This window comes from Sycon ciliatum, chromosome 11 (genome assembly GCF_964019385.1).
Source record: "Sycon ciliatum chromosome 11, ocSycCili1.1, whole genome shotgun sequence".
Lineage (NCBI taxonomy): Eukaryota > Metazoa > Porifera > Calcarea > Leucosolenida > Sycettidae > Sycon > Sycon ciliatum.
The window spans coordinates 21119714-21142100 of NC_088653.1; the positions used below are offsets into that span (position 1 = coordinate 21119714).

The following is a 22387-nucleotide window of genomic DNA, read 5'->3' on the forward strand; positions in this document are numbered from 1 at the left end:
GTGAGGAAATAGCCCGTTTTATACCAATAGTTAAACTGCGACAATTTCGATGGCGCAGAGGAAGCACTACCGTCTATGCACAGTCACCGTGTATACATTGGTATGCTGTGCCGTGGTGAAATGCTAGTCTGGCCGTTCTTCGTCGGCACTCCGTTCTTCAGCGCCCGACAGTGCTGTACAACACGGCAGTGAAACGAGTGTCCATGAGCGCATGCTCCCTCGTCCCTCTTGTGTTCGTTTTGTTGTTCCCGTTTTTTTATGGTGACGTCACTTCTCTTGCTTGCTGTACATGGTGCTGTTATTGTTGCTGTTGTGCTGCTGCTGCTGCTGTAACGAAAAGTGTTGTTGTTGCTGCTGTTGCTGATGCTGCTGCTGTAACAAAAAGTGTTGTTGTTGCTGCTGTTGCTGATGCTGCTTTCTCTAGTGATGGTAATGGTAGTGGTGTTGGTGCACCTGATGTTGTTTGTTGTTCTTGTTTCTTAGTAGTCGTTGTTTCAATCTTAATTCTCACGTTGGTGTTGTTGTTGTTGTTGTTGTTGTTGTTGTTGTTGTTGTTGTTGTTGTTGTTGTTGTTGTTGTTGTTGTTGTTGTTGTTGTTGTTCTTGTTGTTGTTGTACAGGTGAGTGTGTGCCAGGCGTTGGGTGCATTGTTTGGCGTCCTCGGTACGTTTATCTACCATCCGCTGCGTCGACGTTGTGGAGTGATCAACGCTGGATTAGTCGCTATCTGGGCGGAGGCGGTGTGCCTCTCCCTGTGTGCTGCGTCTGTCTTCCTCAGCGGTAACCCATCAACTGTGCCGGTATGCTGCTGTGCTGTGCTGTGTGTGTGTGTACGTGTGTGTGTTTATGTGTGTGTGTGTGTGTGTGTGTGTGTGTGCGTGTGTGTGTGAGAGAGAGAGTGTGTGTGTGTGTGTGTTGTGTGTGTGTGTGTGTGAGAGAGAGAGAGAGAGAGTGTGTGTGTGTGTGTGTGTGTGTGTGTGTGTGTGTGTGTGTGTGTGTGTGTGTGTGTGTGTGTGTGTGTGTGTGTATGTGTGTGCATTTACATACATGTTAATACCATATGGGACTCATAGGACAAGTGGATTTGAGTATTTTCTTGCCCAAATGAAGCTGATCAGTTTGTTCAGACCTTATTTAGGAAACTTTCCGTTTGTGCTTGAAAGGCGGTCATAAGATGTGGCTGCCATGCAACTGTGATGTGTGTGTGTTTTCAGTGTTAATGACTCTGTGGTGTGTGTGTGCACGCGTGTGTGTGTGTGCACGCATGTGTGTGCATGCGTGTGTGTGTGCATGTGTACGTGTGTGCGTGTGTTTTTGTATATACAGGTGCAGAAAGGCATATGCGATCTGAACGCGACCGACCCTGGAGACTCCAACCTCACCTACACAAGCTCTGCCACAAGCAGCTTTGCATCAACTACCCCAATCATAACTGCCGCCAGCAGCACCAGCAGCAGCAGCAGCAGCATGGTGGGTAGAAGTGATAACTGACAGCAATGCAACGCAACACAATAATATTATTTTGAAAATACACAACAAGGAGAGACAAGAGGAAAGCTTGGTGATAAGAATCAAGTAATAAACAATATGAACTCGGATGTTGAGCCCATATAATCATACAAAAGAGAAAGACCAAGGAACTACAAGTCCTTGGTCTTTCTCTTTTGTATAATTTAAACCTTGGCTTTCCATCTGAGTTCAATATAATCATAGATAAATAAAGGAAGTAACATGGAAATTGTGGGCACAAGTTATGCGATCGAGTCCACCAACTAAACCAGATTTTGAACAGTCAGACGTGCACAATCTAGCACAAAACTGACAAGGAGTACTGAGACATTCCACGGCATGAAAGTCAGCTTGAGTGCTGCTCGATAGCGCCAGCGTGGAATGTCTCAGTACTCCTTGTCAGTTTCGTGCTAGATTGTGCACGTTTGACTGTTCACAATCTGGTTTAGTTGGTGGACTCGATCACATAACTCGTGCCCACAATTTCCATGTTACAATTGTTCTCCTTGGCTCACCATCTGAGTTCTAAATAAAGGCAGGACAACGTTTTACGAGTTATGACCAACCGCCCACCAATGTAATCAGTTAATATTCAGTCAGCAAGTGCAGCAAGCAGAGTACAAAACTAACACGGAGTACTGAGACAATAAACAAGAAGTGATAACTCTGGCATTAGCACTGGTGTTCAGACGCTGAAGAACACGTATGTGTCGGGCGAGGTGCGTTGGCGTCTTGTACTGCTCTCCATGATTTCAGAGTATTCCACAACATATGGGGTCGTCCATAAGATAATATCGAACATTTTTCACCAAACGAAATAAGTTCGGTATGGGGTGTTGGGGGGGGGGGGGGGGTTGACCAATTTTTGTCTAAAAAAACATTGAGACATGTACATAGCCGCAGGAGCAGTGACACTTGCAACTTTTTGTATTTATGCATGTGAATGTCAACAGTTTTTTTATGTTCTGAGGGGGGAGGGAGGGAGGGATTAGGTCTAAACTAAAATAATTTGTTTGGTGAAAAAGTTCGATATTTTTTACGGACGGCCCCTAATATGTCTAAAATCGGAACGCTTTAGTAATTTAGACCGCCACTAGGCTGCGCATTAAGCCTGTGTGTTCGTCACCGCCTTACTTTTCAGCAGCAGCATCAATGTGTTTCTGAAGTAGTTGTTGAAACTCAACTCTGCCATATTTGCATCAAGCAACGAGACAGAGGACTGGTAGATGAAAGGACGGCTTTTATTGGGGTAGACGAGAGACGAAATGAAAGACTACATGGTGACGACAAGAGCGAGAGAGAGAGAGAGAGAGAGAGAGAGAGAGAGAGAGAGAGAGAGACAGAGAGAGAGAGAGGGAGAGAGAGAGAGAGAGAGAGAGAGAGAGAGAGAGAGAGAGAGAGAGAGAGAGAGAGAGATTGAGTGAGAGATTGAGTGAGAGAGAGAGAGAATGCTAGATAAAGGGTCTGGGTAGCTATGGCAATTATGGGCGTGCAAGTAGCTACCCGGGCCGACAGAACGAAATGTGAGTGCGGAGTCCATGCAGGACAGCAGGTTTCCAATACACTCTTTCTCTGTTTGCTGGTTTTACCTATGCTTCAGCCGCCACAAACAAGATTTGTCTCAACAGGCAGCAGCAGGCTGCGTGACTGAGTTTTTTTTTTAGGGTTTTCCGCCGATGCAATCGCAGAGCAGCTATTCGATTTTGTTTCTAGTCTGTTGCCTTTCTAAGTGCTAGTGCCATAAAGTACCGCCAGAGCGCCCCACCAATCGTCCTGTCGTGGTCGCTCTGCGGAGGCAGGGCGGCCGCGAGTGTGTGAGGTGGTCTGTACTGGGGTCATACATACACCTACACATCGACTGGCGCAGTGAAGCAACAGCGGCGGCGGCTTGGTGAAGGTAAATTCCGTGTTGTTTTGTGCTGCTTGCAGCGCTGGGCAGTGGGTACTGTAGTTCACATGGCTCGCCGTACAAGTACAATGCGACGCAACCCAAATGTTGCAAAAAAAACCCAGAGTGAACCACATACTACTTCCGTCGCACCAGACCATACGACGTTCACTTCCATCGCCGGAAACGGGAGTCCTCTTTCTGTAATTCAGGGTGGGGCGCTCTCGCGAGGTGGGGCGCTCTGGCGGTACTTTACAGTACATGTACTCGCTGACTCCATACATGTAGCAGCAAGAGTACATAACCCTCCAGAGTGTGCAACGCCGATCCAGCTCTGCATAGGGTCTTGGTCGAACGGGATCGGATCTTCTGATGTCATGCGTACACTCCACACCAGCGCAAGGCCGGTCTCGAGGCAGGGCACCATTGTTTTTGATCCAAGAGTACCCGCGACTCCCCGGGTTCCCCTCAGATGTGTACGGTATTATGACGCAAAGATCCGATTCCGCTCGACCAAGACCCTATGCAGAGCTGGATCAGGCGTTGCACACTCTGGGGGGTTATGTACTCTTGGTAGCAGGCATTTACACTTTAGGGTCCCTCAACTCAACCACCCAAACACAATCTCTTTGCTGCGTACGTCACTTGAATTGTTCAAATGTTCACCAATTTTTCGGGCCAGACTCGAAAATTTGGTGAGCATTTCAAGTAATGTATGTAGCAAAGAGACTACGTTTGGGAGGTTGAGTGAGGGACCCTAAAGTTTGTTGCTGCCAGTTTTGCAGCGACGATGTGGATGTGTGTGTGTGTGTGTGTGTGTGTGTGCGGGCGTGCGTGCGTGCGTGTGTTTGTGTGTGTGTGTGTGTGTACGTGTGTGTGTGTGTGTGTGTGTGTGTACGTGTGTGTGTATGTATGCATGTAGGACGAGACGTCTTCGGTGCTGTCCACCTCTCTAATCTTCTTCCTGATCGGCATAGTAACGGCTCGCATTGGCCTGTGGATGTTTGACCTTGCTACCACTCAGCTGTATCAGATGGAGGTAAAGTTATCCAATAGACACCCTTACCTTAGACACCCTTAGATGTTGTGTGTGTTGTTGTTAGTCGCACTATCTGATCTCGCTGCCTTGATGAACTGTTAGTCATAACTCGTAACTTATAGGTCCTTTTTCTCTTTTAACATAATCACTATAGGCTCACCATCGGTTTATTTTATTTTAAAGGGAATTTGTGTTGACCATAATGGGAGGTATGGATCGAAGATGGCTGTCACCTTTTACAGTACCTGAGCAAAGTTGACGCATTCCGTGGTGTGCTACTGCTGTTGCTGCTACTGCTGCTGCTGCTGCTGCTGCTGCTGCTGCTGTCGTTGTCATTTCCGGTGGTTCTGCTGTTATTGCTGCTGTTGTTGTTGTCATTGACGATGGTGCTGCTGCTATTGCTGCTTTTGTTGCTGCTGCTGCTGTTGCTGCTGCTGTTGCTGTTGCTGTTGTTGTTGCTACTGCTGCTGCTGTTGCTGCTATTGCTACTGCTGCTGTTGCTGTTGCTGCTGCTGTTGCTGTTGTTGTTGCTACTGCTGCTGTTGCTGCTATTGCTGCTGTTGCTGCTGCTGTTGCTGTTGTTGTTGTTGTTGCTACTGCTGTTGCTGCTACTGCTGCTGCTGCTGCTGCTGCTGCTGCTGTCGTTGTCGTTGTCATTTCCGGTGGTTCTGCTGTTATTGCTGCTGTTGTTGTTGTTGTCATTGACGATGGTGCTGCTGCTATTGCTGCTTTTGTTGCTGCTGCTGCTGTTGCTGCTGCTGTTGCTGTTGCTGTTGTTGTTGCTACTGCTGCTGTTGCTGCTATTGCTACTGCTGCTGTTGCTGTTGCTGCTGCTGCTGTTGTTGTTGCTACTGCTGCTGTTGCTGCTATTGCTGCTGTTGCTGCTGCTGTTGCTGTTGTTGTTGCTACTGCTGCTGTTGCTGCTATTGCTGCTGCCGTTGTCATTTGCGGTGGTTCTGCTGTTACTGTCGCTGTTGCTGTTGTCATTGACGATGGTGCTGCTGCTGTTGCTGCTGCTGCATTTGTTGGTGCTGCTGCTGTTTCTGCTGTTTCTGCTGCTGCTGCTGTCGTTTGCGGTGGTTCTGCTGTTACTGCTGCTGTTGTTGTCATTGATGACGGTACTGCTGCTGCTGTTGCTACTGCTGTTGCTGCTGCTGTTGCTGTTGCTGGTGCTGTTGCTGCTGTTGCTGACTATCCATATCTCTACCTGTTTGTTATTAGGTTGCGGAAGAGCATCGTGGAACAGTGGGCGGCGTACAGAATGCTCTCAACTCCAACATGGATTTGCTGCACTTCGTTCTGGTGATCGGTTTCCCGGACCCCACGCAGTTCGGCGGCCTTGTGGTGGCCTCGTTTGCAGCTGTTGTCGTTGCTGCCGTCCTCTACACGACGTTCGCGCGTAGTCGGTCAGCGTCGTCCTTGTCCTCTGGACTCCCACTCTGCTGTGTGGTCTACAGCGGGAGTAGAAGCGGTGATGACGGCGGCGGAGGACGCTGCGGACAGTGTAAGAAGTGTTACTGTACGGGCAGAAAATTCCGTCGGTCAATAATTTCATCCAACTCCAAACAAAGGGAGTTCGTCCGGTCGTAAATTTCGTCCATTGATGATAAGATCAAAGAGTGTATTGAAAAGCTGGACAAATCGACATTAATCCTGCATTATTTTAATTTAGTCCTAAAGGTCCTGGGATGAAAAAGACGAAATTGAATTCCAGACGAACATTTCTGCTGATGCGGTAGGCGTTTTGAAAGTGTGTGTGTGTGTGTGTGTGTGTGTGTGTGTGTGTGCGTGCGTGCGTGTGTGTTGCGGCTCTCTGTCTGCCTCTCCGTTATCACAACCCTACCTACGTAAGACAACTTTCCGTAAGTGGAGTGCAAACTTCCGAATTCACGGGTTTTTCGGTGGAAGTGCGAGAGTTCGATTGGGAACAAAGGAGGAAGGGAGTGTCTCAGCTTCCTCGGACCAAAACCATTCGACTCGGCACCCCGAAGACTACAACTAGTGAAAAATTGATTTTAGGGTATACTTCCCCTTCAAGATTATTGTCTCCACGTGGCCTTTTTGCATATTTATTTTCGGCTATTTTCGGCCTGGTCATGTTTGGCCGAAAATTTGTTACGGTCGAAATTTTGTTTTGCAAAGTCCGGTGTGACAGTGTATACAGGCGGCAGCAGTACAGGCCGAAATAGGTTTTAGCCGAAATTTGAATGGCCGAAAATTTGTGGACTTACCGTACGTGTGCATATGTGTGTGTGTGTGTGTGTGTGTGTGTGTGTGTGTGTGTGTGTGTGTGTGTGTGTGTGTGTGTGTGTGTGTGTGTGTGTGTGTGTGTGTGTGTGTGTGTGTGTGTGTGTGTGTATGTACAGGTTGTTGTAGCTGTTGCACGCCGTGGACGCGTCTTCCCGACTTCAACGACTCGCCACACCGCCACCGCCAGCTGGTGGCCGCCAGCACGGGAAACCCCGACGATGTCACCTATAGAGGGAGCGACATTATCGCGGCGCATGACCAGAGTGACGACGATGATGGCGATGCCATGGCGATAACCAATGCCGTGGAACTGTAGGCCATCGCTAGGTGATTTTGCACTCGGTTTTTTTTAAAAATATGTTCCCATACCCAACTACTAATGATGGGTGAGGGTCTGCATAGGGTGTACGTGTGTGTGTTCCATGGTTTTGTTCCCGCCGCCCGCAACCGGAAAGTGGGCACACGGTGAAGCCATGAATCATCTTTTTTTTCTTTTCTTTTCTTTTTCTATTTTAAAATTGTGAAGAAAGACCTGTTTGTCTTGTTAGGGGGCTGTGCATGGGCTGCTGCCGCTGTTTGTCTTGTTAGGGGGCTGTGCATGGGCTGCTGCCGCTGCTCTCCGGGTCACTACGTAACCAAAGGCAACACGGATTGGATTGAGAGTGGCGGCTGGCCTTTAGGTCGCCCCACGTGCTCTGCGGCGCGTGTGATATTTCTATTTATTTTCGCTATCTACATTGCACATGTCGTATGACACGCACACACGCGTGCACACGCACACACACACACGTACGCTCACCCGCACCCGCACCCCCCCCCCCCACACACACGTTTAGTGTTGCCAATAGTCTACGTTATATAGGTGTTTATGTAGCATGGACTGAGCTACGCATTATGCTGCTGTACCAAAGAAAGAAAGAAAACCTAGAAGTTGTTTGGAATAATAGCGATGATGATGCTTAGGAGTCGCTTGCGCGCCTTGATCCTTGAGCTTGGTTGTGTTCTTAGTCATTGCCACCGATACAGGAAAAGTGTCTGACTCCCTCGTTGACTCACTATGATCTTATTGTTATTTATTTTTTAATTTTGTATTAATAGCTGCGCCATGGTGCTCCCGGTACGGTGCGCTATTTTCTTTCTTGATTTCCATTTTTTATTATTATTATTTTTTTAATATTTCCAATTTTCATGGCAGCCTGGCCCGTTGCCATACTAAGGCATAGTAACTTTGTGCCTGAACAGCAGCCAGCCGTCTGTTGGTGTAATATTACCAAGAGTAGATAACCCCCGGGGGTTATCTACTCTTGATTACTACTACTGTACTAGCCCTAGCCGTATGGCTCCCTCAGCCTCCCTGCACCTTATCCTGTGATCAGCCTGATGTGACTCACATCAGGCTGATCAGATGCATAATTATGCAATGACGTAAAGCGAGATTCACAGAAGCATTTTTGGCATTTTTTGCGATGCGATGGCCCCACGCCGACGGCCGCGAAACCGGGAAATCCCCAAATCGCAGCCATCCCGCTTGTTTGTCTGTCCCTGCGGGAATACTTGCCCAAGAAATTGCGGCAGAAAACAACAAAAAATGCGGTGAAAAGTGCGGAACTTGCCCGGAACTCGCGGAATTATTGGCAGAAAATTGCGGATTTGGGCCAAATGACGAAATTTGTTGTATCCTTAGAATCGCTATTTGCGTACTGTGGAAATAACCTACGAGCAGGATCATGGAAAACACTGTATACCAGGTATACTGCGTGAAAAGTGCAGAAAAATGTCAAAAGAAATGCAGAAAACAACGTAAAACTCGGGAAATCGCGGATTTTTCAGAAAATCGCGGGTTTGGGCCAAAATCGCGAAATTTGTTGCGTCCGTGGAATCGCGATTTCCTGGAGGGACAGGTTTGTGGACCCGGCCGGAGTTCGAAGCCCCTTCTTTTGCAACACTTGTCACTTCGCGCCAAATCAGCAAGCTATTTATAATGCTAGCTGTCGTCGCATCGATAATAACAAGAGTACATATATATAATAACTACACACGTGTAGTTATGTACTCTTGATAATAATAATTATTGCAATCATTGCAAGTGCATCAATCATTGCATGCATGACCTGAACATCGTGCTCCTCCCAAACCACCATCACTTCGCCGATAAAGCAGAAAAGTAAAAGTGCCGGAGTAGGTCTTGCCGTGTTCTCTGCTGTCCCTGTCGGTCGATTTGTCGTCAGGTTCTCGTGTGTCTTTCTCTGAGGTAAGTTTGAAGATGGAATGCATCATCTTGCTTCGAATAATCCATTTTCATTCAAATTTCAATGTCCTTTTGTGATGAAAAAGCTAGGCCCCGCGACTTGTTCAGTGGTGTGTCTGCTTCCCCAGTTTATGCCGTATTTCCAGAGTCAAAGTGAGTCTTGTACTCGTAGTAAAATTGCAGAGTGTATGACTGTACGTGTGCATACACCGCAATCAATCATCCTAGTATTGTAGGAAGTTGGTAGATGAGTTAGCTCTTTACACATGCTGCACTGTACGATATTGGGTCACCCGATATTGACCACATTGTAGGCGGCGCCACTGATACACGTAGTCGTTGTGCGCTATATAGGGCTTGAAAGTGCTACGTCACAGCATAGCAACAATTTCAAAAATTCAAAAATTGGATCCACTTGGATCCAGTTTTTGTATGGATCCAAGCACATTTCAAGCCGTCTTACTCACAGCAAGGTGATGTAACCAGTGAAACTGACTGATTTGGCTACTGGGGGCGGGGTTACAACTGGTGACGAAGTAAAAGTCACCCCTGCATACGACATGAGTGGGTTGCTATGCACCCACATACTGAGGCAATAGCAAAGTCACACCTTAGTGGATCCAAAATAGAAATCTGATGTCAACTTAGTACTCCCTGGCCGTTTTTGACGTCATCACTTTCAAGCCCTATTGTTATTTGAATTATTTGAAGAGTATGCCGTGCGCAAACGCTCCAACGTCCATCACAACGGTTGAGTAATAAAACACATACCGTATATTTGTGGAAGAAAAAAAGGACCAAGGAACTTCAAGTTACACTATAATGTCCACTATTAAACCTGTCCCCACAGAATAACGTGGACAAAATCCTTAAATTATGCGCATAATTATGCGGGCGAAAGCAGGCCATTATGCGGCAAATATGCGGGATTATGCGGCAAATATGCGGGTTAATGCGAATTGTATAACAGACCACTTACCATGAACACAGGAACTTGGGCTGACGGCCAGCCTCCAGGTTCTTGTGATGTCCTTTGCACTTCACATGATCCACGAACGGCTGGAGGCCGGTCGTGGTTTTCGCACAAAGGGAGCAACTGAAAAGCATGATGTCGGTCGTTGGAGTTGAATGGGACTGATCAAGGCGGCTCCAATCACTTTTATCCCCATCCAGTTGTTTGAAGTTCGTTGGTTGGAGGGTGCGGCGCGCGCGCAGTTCAGCATTAAAACTCCGCGCGACGATCATGGAGTCCGCCGCTCAGGATGTGAAGCGGGTAAATTGGGTGGTAATGTGAGTACTACATGGCGGACATCTCTTTGAAACGTGTGGGATTCACATAGAAGATAGTTGAAACCCCGCGATAAAGATGGTGGTCATGGAGACGACGACGCGCTCAAACTTGTCGTCGGTTCTAGTTGATTCCAGAAACTAAACTTGCGCCGGATCCGAGTACGCTGTGCGTACTATGAGCATCGCGAGAGTAGGAAAATATCGGTATTTTGCTACTCTGTGGTTGATAGTTATTAGTGGTGTGCACGGATAGTCGGGTACCCGTGCTACCCGTGAGGACCTCGGGTAGACGGGTACCCGTGCTACCCGTGAGGACCTCGGATAGTCGGGTACCCGTGCTACCCGGGAGGACCTCGGGTAGACGGGTACCAAATCGTACCCGAAAACCCGAAGTCGCAGATGACATAATGTAGAAAGAGTAAAGAGAGAGAGAGCCTGAGTGGTCTACAGTGCACGTGTACAAATAATTCTGAATTTCACGCATGTCTACCCAGTGTGTAAGGGACGGGGCCGGTGTGCACTGTGGTCTTACCATGGGAACATTACCCGATCGGGTACACGTGCTACGCGTGGAAAACTACCCGGACCCGATACCCGAAGAAAATGCTACCCGACTCAGCCCTAATAGTAATGCAGACGGTGCGCGGAAGGAAGATTAAGAGCGTTGGCCGTGGGCCTGGCACAACGTGAAGTACGATCACTTACATGTACCGTATAGGACCGCCAGAGCACCCCACCATCTCGTCCTTTCCTGGTTGTCTGTGGAGGTGATTTCCTGTCTGTAGGTCATACGACACGGATCTTGTACACACATTGCACGTTGTGCACTCAATCTGTGCCCAATTTGTGTTCGAGCGGATGCGAGTTCCACATAACATGCCAAGTGTGACCTTAGTTCTCACAGCGTACAAACTTACAGTCCATTCATTGGAAACTGGCACCCTAACTTGTTGGTGTCTCTGTCATATAGTTGTAGATATCGTGAAAACAACAGTACATCACGCATTGTGTGACCCGTGCAATTACTCCTTGCCACATTTGAGGCCAGAAAAGTCCAAGAACAGGGAAATAGAAATTCAGCCAGGTTTTACAAAATTAGGACAGGTATGCCCTGGCAAAATGTATGGAGAAGCAGATCCAAAACCCAGATTTTTGAGATTTAAAGTGGGTTTTTGATCCTCAATTCGGCCCAAATCCGACTTTCAAAAGCCAGCGGGCCAGTTTCCGATGAATGGACTGTAGTAGCACTCTGCCATACGATTTTCTTCCCTTGGCTGTAAAATCAAGGTGGGGCGCTCTCGCGAGACAGGGTGCTCTGGCGGTACTTTACGGTATAATGTACATGCGTATGACGCCCATATGCATGAATGCATACAAAAAAAGAGAAGAATCAGTCGGCACTCAAAGCATCGGTCGGTCGGGTTACCTGGCTGAAACAAAGAACTTTTTCGGTGCCGCCTTACGAAATATAATTGATTTACAGTATTGGCTCAGTATCCGAGTTTGATTATATATGTGTGTGCGTGGGCGCTGGCTGACCAAGGTGAGGAATACAGCATCAAATGGGCAGTCATAGATCGGGCCAAGTCCTACAGCAACATATCCAAAAGGTGCTGCTTGTGTTTAGCAGAAAAGTTGCGCATCATCACCTTCAAGACGCCTCACACTCTGCTCAACAAGAGGTCGGAGTTGGTATCAAAGTGCAGACACCAAAACAAGTTCTACCTCTCCACCTACTCTGCCGTGACATAGCCACCGCGTGCTACCACTATCACCGCCACATCCTCTGAATACCCGCGGCTGTTGAATGTGGACACCACAGTGTGCTTCCACCGCCACACACCACACCCTCTGCCCAGTGCCCCCATGGCTTACCCTTGTCCTGCCTGGTGGTTTCTCCGCCTCTGCACGCTTCATGCAAGTTCGCGCCTACTGCGCATGCCCATCCAGTGATGTAATTATTATCACTCGCTCTTTCCATGCATGCCCTGCATTGATAGCTCACACCTCCTCTACATGCCCATGCGTATCCCCCACAATAAGAACAAGCTATCCCGCGACAAAAGCATTAGTTGTCTGATGATTGCCTTAGCATTTAGCTACGTGCATGAAACGCAGCGTTACAACGTATGTTTCTATAATTGGTGAAACCATTCTTTTTGACCTTTATGTGTGTGCGTGCGTATGTATGTGCTGTGTGTGTGTGTGTGTGTGTGTGATGCTTGTATGTCCATGCAGTAGATAGTCAGGATGGCGCGGATCTCTGCATTTGTTTCGATTGGTTTGGTCATGGCGACAGCAATGTGTGTCTATGCCGATTGGGACTATATGCTGTTCGAGGAGCAATGGGCTCCGGGTGCGTGCTGGGTGAGTCAGGATATTGTGTGTGTAGGGTGTGTGTGTGCGTGTGTGTGCATGTGTGTGCATGTGTGTGTGGGTGTGTGCATGTGTGCGTGTGTGTGTGTGTGTGTGTGTGTGTGTGTGTGTGTGCGTGTGTGTGCGTGTGTGTCCACGGGGCGGCCTTGGCCTTCTGGTCAGGGTCGTCCCTGGGTATTGACTGGCAGTAGGCTTTTCATGCCTTGCAGCTGGTTTCGCTCGCGCGGAAGGACATTCAGTGAGCTGACGACCAGGGCGGGTAATTTGTTGCCGTCACCGTCTTCTTGCGTCCTTTCCGCATCCTCCGCAGTGGCGTGGCGAGCCCTCGGATCAATCCCCAGCCTGTAACAATGCAGTGGCGTTCGGCAAAACAAGTGGATTCCTGGATGAGAAAGGATACAGGTCACACTCGCAACAATTTATTCCTGCACGGTGATAGCTGTAATTGTGAATTTGTTGTGTTGTTTGGACCTGAGTGACCAGTCGTCGTGCGGCGATGGTGTAGTGATGTTAGCTTGCTGCGCATACTCCTCGTCGTTTCGTGAAAGTACGTCTTGTGGAGCCCTTGTGGGACGTTCGGTGCCCACCCTCCAGCTCAAGATTGTGCTTTCCTGGTGCATGAAGGCCGAAGCAGTACGCGTCCAGACGTTATTGTTGAACAGAACATCATGTTCACATTAATTTTGTTCCTTTTTCAGTCGTTGCATGTTATACTTATAGTGGACCTACAGTACAGCAGACTGTTCATCTGGTTTGTGATATTTCCTTCCTCTGTTTGTGAGTCCCTTTCCATCAATATGGCAGCTTGTTTTGATTTCCTTTTTTCAATTCATTTTGCTGTACTTCCTGTTTTGTTTGCGCCACTGCCCCTCACCTTGCGCTCAGTTCTCTGAGTGGAGGGCGGCGTGACCCCAAGGGGTAGCTGATTGATAGTAGTAGTAGTGTGTGTGTGTGTGTGTGTGTGTGTGTGTGTGTGTGTGTGTGTGTGTGTGTGTGTGTGTGTGTGTAGGGTGTAGGGTGTGTGTGTGTGCATGCATGTAAGCATGTGCGTACCCCACCCTCGTTTTTCCGCTTCTTGCGCAAACTATTGGGTGGAAGCAATGTGGGAATGCAGTGTGACACAGTTGTTAGAATCATCCCTTGCCGGGACAAGTTATTTTTTACATGTAAGCGCGATTGATCTAAGTCTGACGTTGATATTGTTCTGGTTTGCTTCCTGACCAACTCCACCACGCACACACGCTTTGTATTGGTGTCGTTTTAGAAAGGTATTGTGAGCATATCATCTGGCGCTGCTGACTCAGCTGCTCATCTCTGGTTTTCTTTCTCTCTCTCTCTCTCTCTCTCTCTCTCTCTCTCTCTCTCTCTCTCTCTCTCTCTCTCTCTCTCTCTCTCTCTCTCTCTCTCTCTCTCTTTCTCTCTCTCTGCTCTCTCTGCTCTCTCTCTCTGCTCTTTCTCTGCTCTCTCTGCTCTTTCTCTGCTCTCTCTGCTCTCTCTGCATATAGCAAGGTGGAAAGACGCTTGTCAATATCCAGGGACTTGGCCGCCATCACCATAGTGGGGTGAGTTTGGAACGCCATGTGTGTTACACTTTGCACTCATGTACATCCCCCCCCCCCCCCTCACACACACATATACACCATCGCCAGCACACCCCCACGAGCCCAGCATGGAGCACTTGCGAAGGTGTTTCCCTCTATTTGTTTTACTCGTGTGTGTGTGTGTGTGTGTGTGTGTGTGTCCCATATGGTGCAGTGGTATGTGCAGCGATTTCCAATCAATAGGTTGCGGGTTCGATTCCCGACGATTATGGTCACACACGTCTTTCTTCTCTTTCTCAGACTCTTCCTGACTTTTCTTTCATTCTCCTGGGTGGTTACCAACAGCCCGTGTATGCCGGAGTATGTGGTGTGGCGTGTGTGTGTCTAAAAAAGAATGAAAAAAAAAGGAAAATAGGGATTCACTGGCCAGAAAATAGCCACTTCAATCAGCTATGTGGTGGATACCAGGCTAAAATTAGTGGCGGACAATTCATCAGCCTTGCAAGCTGTTGAATGGTGTAATCCCAGCACAAGTTGCTATGTCTAACATAGTTGTTCGCTATCAATAGCCTATCATCGCTTCTGCGATGGGCATGTCTGAGTGTGTGTGTGTGTGTGTGTGTGTGTGTGTGTGTGTGTGTGTGTGTGTATGTTTGCAGAGTAAAGAATGTGACATTCCAGCAGTGGCAAGTGATGGGTTCACCATCCATGGATCCTGGTATGTCATACTGTAAACCATGTCATTTTAGGTTTGTTTCAATTCCGTGTCACGGACCTGCCGGGTTTCAGGTGTAGTGTAGAATTAGGTGACCAGCTTTTTAACTCGGATTTGGAATCTAAATTCGGGAAATTTTCAGCGGAGTCACCCCCAGCTCTCAACAAGTAAACAGCACCGCAGATGGCTGACCGTATCACCTTTAAAAGTTACCTTCCGACGCCCTTGGTGTCAGATCTGATTCTTCATCGTGTTTCGGTGTTTCTGCACACTTGTCTGGCAGGCCTACGAAGGACGGCAGCGAAGGTCCGAATTACTGCAATGACTCTTGGCCATTCTCTCCAGCTCCCATCCAGGTACCGTATTGTCTTGTTGTAAAGCAGGTGTCTCATCATGATACAAGCTTGGTTTTCGAGATGCACTGTCGGCACATAAGTCTGGCTTTAGTGTTGACATACATAGAAATTTGTGGTTTGAGTAGAAGCCTGACTTGAGTAGAAAGTCTAGCCCGGACATGGGCTTCCACAGGAATATGCCCGGCTTTAACACACGTAACACTACGGCATGCGTGTGCGTGTGTCGTCGTCGTAGCCGAATGTTGTGGCTACAGTACTGCCGGGCGCTGAAGAACGACCAGGCTAGAATTTCACCGAGCACAGCATACCAATGTATACTGGTGCACGGTGACTCAACTGTGCATAGACTGTATAGTGCATGAAAATAAGAACAGTCTAGGCCAGGAGGTTGACTCCCCCGTTCTTCTCCGACCGACAATACCATAAAAGCCCGTAGATACGCCCACTACCCGTGTGCGTGGCCAGTTGCCGCGTCTCAACACTCTTGTCCCATTTTCTAGCCCACCTCCATGCGAATGCCCATGGGCAAAAGCCCGGGTCCATTACCGTAATTCCGCGCATATAAGCCCACCTCCGTTTATAAGCACATGGGCTAATAAACAGACACAAATGCAACTCACCAAGAGTACATAACCCCCAGAGTGTGCAACGCCTGATCCAGCTCTGCATAGGGTCTTGGTCGAGCGTAATCGGATCTTTGCGTCATAATACCGTACACATCTGAGGGGATCCCGGGGAGTCGCGGGTGCTCTTGGATCAAAAACAATGGTACCCTGCCTCGAGACCGGCCTTGCGCTGGTGTGGAGAGTACGCATGGGGGTTATGTACTCTTGAACTCACGTGTCAAGTAGACTTTTTCACAAAATGGACTCTTCCTACCATGGTACAGCAGGTCAGTGCAGTTTACCAGTAGAGTATGGTAGACTGACCATGAGCACGGACTTGTACTTTTTCGTGAACCTTCAAAATTCGAATATCGGCCCATGGGCTAAAATACGAAGATGTTTTACTGGATATTTTATCCCCAAACTGCATTGTTTCACATATAAGCCCATGGCCGTATATGCGCGGAATTACGGTACCCAGAGCAGTGCATGCACAGCTCTCTGTGTATGTACTGCACTGTAGTATACCTTAGTGTACAGTACACTGTACAGTACACAGTACAGTACATGCATAGCTCCATATACATAATATATTATACATATACATGTACAGTACTGTAGTATACCTTAGTTTATTACATGTCAGGTGACCGTTTCCAGGTCTACAGCCAATCAGCGACCAGACAGAGCGGGCAATATTCCTCCATACAAGCCCGCTCAGGCGGTCCAATATTACACGATATTGCCCGGCATTTGACCCCATACACACTGTACACATACACATACAAGTAGGTGCGCATGTAATACCAGTTGGATACATGTGCCTCGTAGTTTTTCGTACCATGATCCCGAATTCCACGTGTGAAGGCAGTGTACGTTGATGAGTACATCAAATTAGGGAAGTATGCATGTTATAAATGTGTTATTAGCCTCGTAGTACGGGCAATACCGGCTACGATATCTGCCGGTATTGCCCTGATACTCGGCTAATAACACATACGTACAGTACACTGTGCTAACCTGATCTGTACATGCAGTAGTACGGCATGATGTGAAATTAGTTTGATATCACCTATACGAAATAGCGCCCGGGCGCACATTAGCACCCAGGCCCTAATTGACGCCCATGTTCTTGACCTTCACTAACGTTTCCGGATGAAACTTGATCCCGTACCACGGCGAGGTTTCCATACGTACTTTGGTACGTTTTACCGTGTGGCGAAACCTCTCTATTACGGGCTTTTACGGTGTTGTACACTTGGTCAGATCAGCACTTGACATTTCAACTGAACATCTCTGAAGATGCTGACCTCGTCGCGATGAACCTGGCAATGTGTCGCCACTGTTACTGCTGTTTTGTGAAACCCCCGTCGTCGGACAATGTTGAACAAAAGTAGAGTAGATAGCACCTGACTCTGCGGCGTGTGTGTTTGTGTTTCGTGTACGTGGATGTGTGTGTGTGTTTTGTGCATGTGTGTGTGTGTTTCGTGTACGTGGATGTGTGTGTGTGTGTGTGTTTTGTGCATGTGTGTGTGTGTGTTTCGTGTACGCGTGTGTGTGTATGTTTCGTGTACTTGTATACCTGTGTGTTCAGGATTTAGTCAGTGACCTTGATGTGTTTTGGCCCTCTTTCTACGGGCCCAACGCTGAGTTCTGGTAAGTACAATACAGTGTACTGTAAAACCGGGAAATTTCGGTGGGGATTTATTTTCGGTAACTTTGATACAGGTAATTTTTACCTAAAATAAAACGCAACCTAAAATTCAACAATGCCATGTCACACAGTGCACGAAATGCAACATAAATGGCGTAATTTTGATAACAAGTCGTGGCGGAGATCTTTGTGTAGTTGCTCAGTCTGGGGAGTTCTCTCTCTCTCTCTCTCTCTCACACACACACACACACACACACACACACACACACACACACACACACTCTCTCTCTCTCTCTCGCTCTCTCGCACACACACACGCACACACACACACACACACACACACCCTCATTCTGTCTGCCTGTCTCACTTTCTCTGTGCAGGTCTCATGAGTGGGATAAACACGGTGTATGTGCAGCTCAACTTCCAGCACTCAACTCTGAGCACAAGTTCTTCGACTTTGTACTGGAATTGCGCAAGAAGCATGACTTTAAGCAGTGAGTTATATTATTGTGCTCTTGTCTGCTGCTGCTGCTACTGGTGGTTTTGCTGCTGCTGGTGCTGGTGCTGTTGCTGTTGCTGCTGTGCGTGTGTCGTCGCCCTATTTCGACGGCCCCTCTCTGTAGCCTGTGTTGCAAGCACCACTCCCAGACCATAGCTGCCAGGTTGGCTTTGTCAGGCACGAGTGGAGGTGTGTTGCGCTGCCGCCTCAGTGCTCTTGATACTAGTGTACAACATGTAATTTTAGGCGTACAGTAAACTTCGCTAATAACGACTGCGGATATAACGACAGTTCGCGAATAACGACAGAATTTCCATGCCCAGAGCAAAGGTCCATCTAACTGTTATACATAATAATGAGACTTCGCGAATAAGGACACCTTTTTGATGACCCGCCGAGTGTCGTTATAAGCGAAGTTGACTGTATTTTAATTTCGGTGTCACGGACCTGCCAGTTTTAAGGTGTAGTGTAGAAGTAGGTGACCAGCATACAGTGCATACTCTGGTGCCTTTAGGCTGAAGTCACACTAGGTAAACAATGTACGCATGTACTGTAACTGCCGCTTTTTTGGTATAAGTCATCAAGGCTACATACGGGAAATCTAAAACGCTCCACGTATCTTTCAGCAAGTCGCGGACCCCCCTGTATAAGCAGCTTTTTTCCACATGTAGCGTATCTTTTGAATGTCACGCACCTCAATACTCACCTGATACAACGTTTTCTGGCGGTTGGGCTGGAAATATGCAATACAACTTGCAGTGTGGCTGCTGCCTGCAATATACTGTAAATATACCAGTTTTCGGCAGCTATTTAATTTCGGCTATATTCGGCACCGACCCAAAACGCCGATGAAATTTTTCACAGCATCTGTCGCACTATACCATGCCCTCTACCCCACGCCGAAAATAAATCGCCGCCGAAATGTCAAAAATCGTGAAGTGCCGAAATTTTGTATATTTACAGTACACGTATTTCCACCCTAATACATGCGTGTATGATTTATCTACATGTAGTGCGGTTGGAGCCTTAGGCGTAATCTAAATTTAGGTGCTTGTTTTGTCTGTTGGCTCTGGGTTGCCAGTACCCAGTATCCAAGGCTGGTTGGTAAACTAACTCCAATTTCACTTCAAGGTACAGTAGATATTGGTTATAACGTGCCCTTCTGATTTTTCACATTTTATCACTATAACCGGTATATCACTACATCCGATTTTCAACTGCGCTCGTCATACATACACATTATACACGTGTGGGTACTCGATCGCGCTAATGTAGCGTACTGATACACGATGCATGCTGCTGCACCTTCCCCAGTCTAGAGTGAAGAACTTCTTGGCCCAAAGGCATCATCCAGGAAGCATCAGACCAGAATACACTCTGAAAAGACACATGTGGCTCCAAGTTGAGACATCAATGCCTCACACTCGTGTGTTGCTATCACTATAGACGATAATTTTTCTGCACAAAGAGGTGTTTTGAATGGTGATTCTGTATCCTTATAGCCGATTTATCGCTATATACGATATATTGGTTATAATGATAGTTTGACTGGCTTTTTCTGGTTTTGCTTTTGATATTTTCATTTTGTACCAATATAGCCGGTTTATCACTATGTCCGATGACTTTATAACCAATATCCACTGTACCAGTGCATCTAGTGTCTGCTTTTATCAAAGCAGCGTGCTGTCTATACTGGTTACCTCAGCAAGTGCAGGGTGTGCATAGGTGACTGTCTTGGCCGTCCTATTCCGATGTACTCCGAGTGGTGTAGGCCCGGTGTGCATTGGGGGGTCGATTCACATGGCTTCGCCAGTTGTGTGGATTAGACAGTTATCTGGCGCTTGTCTTGATCTGTATCATTCGGAATCAGATCCGCTATCGTTGCTATAAAGAGAAAAGCTGTGGGTGCACGTCCAGGGCATTTGCAGATTTGCGTGCTTCTCTTGCGACGGGCTTATACATGTGCATGGTGTGTGTGTGTGTCTGTGTGCGTGCGTGTGCGTGCGTGTGCACGTGTGTGTGGTGTGTATGGGTGGTGTGTGTGTGTGCATGTGTGTATGTGCGTGTGTACAGATACTTTGCGGATGGCGGTGTCCTTCCCAGTCAAGATCGTACGTACAGCTTCACCAACATGACCAAGACCGTCCAGAACGCCATTGGAGTCGCGCCATTCCTCTCTTGTCAGCAGGGCGGGGTAAGCAAACCTGTGTGACTGTGTGTGTGTGGGGGGGGGGGGGGGGAGCTGTTATATTTCACTGTTCCACTACGTAAGCAGTTGCATGATAGTTTCAAGAAGTTTAACTCAGTCACTGAGAAGCATTGCCGTGGGCGGAAATGAGAGAAGGGGCGGATCAACGGTACTAGTACTTTACGCTACATGTCTTGTGTTGCTATGGCCACTTCGAAATGCATCATCATCATATGCCTTGTGTTGCTACGGGTACGACTGTGTTGTGCTGTTGCAAAGAAGGATCCACGAGCGGGATTCGAACCCAACCACCCCTGTCTTTCCGGGACAGTGCCCTACCGATTAGGCTACTGCGGATCACGCCCACACGCCCGCACGCACACACACACGTACACACACACACACATGTGTGTGTGTGTGTGTGTGTGTGTGTGTGTGTGTGTGTGTGTGTGTGTGTGTGTGTGTGTGTGTGACTCCTTCTTGCTACAGTGTCGTGTTGTGTTACTATAGGACTGCGACTGTTTTTTTTTTAAATACTTATTTTACAAAGACCACTTAAATGCCAAACATGAGCTGCAGCTAGGGAAGCACGCACAGCATGAATCGTGTTGTGTTCTTGTGTGCTGTTGTGTTGCTATGACTGTACGACGATCACCGCGCTGTCATCGTCGCCAGGACGGTGCGCAGTACTTGTCTGCGCTTGCCGTGTGCATCGGCCGCACACTGGCCATCACCGAGTGTCCAGTGGAAGTGTTCTCGGAGCGCGGCCATTGCCAGAGCGACACCCCGATCACCTACCTGCCGCACAAAGCAATGTGAAGAGCGTACATGTGCTGCGTAGCAGCCATTGGAGACGGCGCTCTATCGGGGAGGTTGAGCGTCTCTTGTAAGCTTGTAAGCAGCAGTCCGGTGCTAGTGCATATGTATGATTGGCTGTGCTCGTGGCTGTAGTCCTTTTTAACTCCTGCTGACTGCAGTAGTGCTGCCATAGCGCAGGATGTGTTGCTGTGGCATCGGTGCCGTGGCAACGATGCCGGGTGCTGCATGTGTGCGAGTGCTTGCATGCGTGTGTATGTGCGTGTTGGTGACTCTGTGTCCCACGCGCGCGTGTGTGTGTGTACCGCACGTTGTCAGCTCTACCGATGTTTGGTGCATTGCGAGTGTGCGCCGTGCCGTGTGCGGCCGAAGCTGCTCTTTTACTCGTAACCATTCCCCTCACTCTCTTTCTGTCTCTGCTCTCTCTCTCTCTCTCTTTCTGTCTCTGCTCTCTCTCCGCTCTCTCTCTCTCTCTCTCTCTCTCTCTCTCTCTCTCTCTCTCTCTCTCTCTCTCTCTCTCTCTCTCTCTCTCTCTCTCTCTCTCTCTCAGTGTCCGGGTGACCAATTTTTAATTTTCATCCTCTTTGAGTTGCTTTGCGGCCGTGTAGGGCTGTGCTAACGTTTGATTTTGATTTGTCCCAACTTGGCAGCGTGCCGACTTGCACTAGCAGCTAAGCATAGCATCGTGTGTGTGTGTGCGCGCGCGCGCGCGCGTGCGTGCGTTGATTTGAGGCGGCAGCTGATTGCGTGATAACATGCTTTAGTTTATTTTTACTAATTTTTTATTCTCCTGCTCATGGACAAGTCTTGTTTTACTGATAGTATCCAGCTGCTGCTGCTGCTGCTGCTGCTGTGAAATGCATTTATAGTAATCCGGCATATATCAATTCTCCCTCCAACCTGCGCCGTGCCGTTCTGTTTGTTTGGTTGGCTTGCTTGCTTGCTTGCTTGCATGCAGGCAGTGTACTGGTAACGTGTAGTGTTAGGTGTAGTAAAGCTGCGGTTCCGGGGACCTGGTGGGTTTCAGCGACAGTCCATAACCCCAGGAGTGTGCAAGTCTGTACGTGGGGATCCGCACAACGGAATTCCAACCTTACGTCAAAAAGGACGTACACGTTTGTTGCGCTTGTAGGCCGCGCAGTGGGCCTACAGCAGCCAAGCCCCAGTTGCACACTCTAGTCTTGGGGTTATGGACTTTTGGTTTCCGGTGTCATGACTATGCAGGAGATTGGTGACCAGCGTACTACTCTGTCCCCACAGGATACCGCGATTCCGCGGACGCGCAATTTTCCGCGTTATTGGCTGTCATCCGCGTTTTCGAGAGATTTTGCATAAAACCCGCGTTATTCATGGGATTGTACAAGAAAATAGCACATGATGAAAATGTACTACAAAGTCGTGCCGGTGCATGAGT

General features: G+C 48.1%; 2 protein-coding genes across 4 annotated transcripts in view; both read left to right on the plus strand.

The window, feature by feature from the left end:
* Window positions 1–7031, plus strand: part of LOC135827493 (solute carrier family 40 protein member 1-like) — a 50049-nt gene extending 43018 nt beyond the window's left edge. For both annotated transcript variants that reach the window (XM_065339983.1, XM_065339984.1), the window contains exons 10-14: window positions 620–799; window positions 1326–1469; window positions 4319–4435; window positions 5657–5939; window positions 6802–7031. In XM_065339983.1, the coding sequence (XP_065196055.1) occupies window positions 620–799; window positions 1326–1469; window positions 4319–4435; window positions 5657–5939; window positions 6802–7001 (924 nt within the window). In that variant the 3' untranslated portion in view covers window positions 7002–7031. The remainder of the gene's footprint in view (window positions 1–619; window positions 800–1325; window positions 1470–4318; window positions 4436–5656; window positions 5940–6801) is intronic.
* Window positions 7032–8755: 1724 nt separating this feature from the next.
* LOC135827499 (ribonuclease Phyb-like) lies at window positions 8756–21872 on the plus strand. Of its 2 annotated transcripts, none has more exons than XM_065339989.1 (9): window positions 8756–8936; window positions 12462–12590; window positions 14105–14161; window positions 14800–14858; window positions 15139–15211; window positions 17411–17472; window positions 17851–17964; window positions 20043–20163; window positions 20833–21872. In XM_065339989.1, exons 2-9 carry the CDS (start codon window positions 12474–12476, stop codon window positions 20974–20976), a joined length of 747 nt encoding a protein of 248 aa, XP_065196061.1. In that variant the 5' UTR covers window positions 8756–8936; window positions 12462–12473; the 3' UTR covers window positions 20977–21872. The 2 variants fall into 2 exon arrangements, with proteins under 2 accessions (XP_065196061.1, XP_065196062.1); XM_065339990.1 differs by having other exon boundaries at window positions 12465–12590.
* Window positions 21873–22387: the final 515 nt, after the last annotated feature.

Excerpts from the sequence above, each read along its gene's own strand:
- LOC135827499 (XM_065339989.1), top strand. The coding sequence starts at position 12,474 with ATGGCGCGGATCTCTGCATTTGTTTCGATTGGTTTGGTCATGGCGACA. Across the intron at positions 12,591-14,104 it reads GGGCTCCGGGTGCGTGCTGG|CAAGGTGGAAAGACGCTTGT; the intron begins GTGAGTCAGGAT and ends CTCTGCATATAG. Across the intron at positions 14,859-15,138 it reads TTCACCATCCATGGATCCTG|GCCTACGAAGGACGGCAGCG; the intron begins GTATGTCATACT and ends CTTGTCTGGCAG.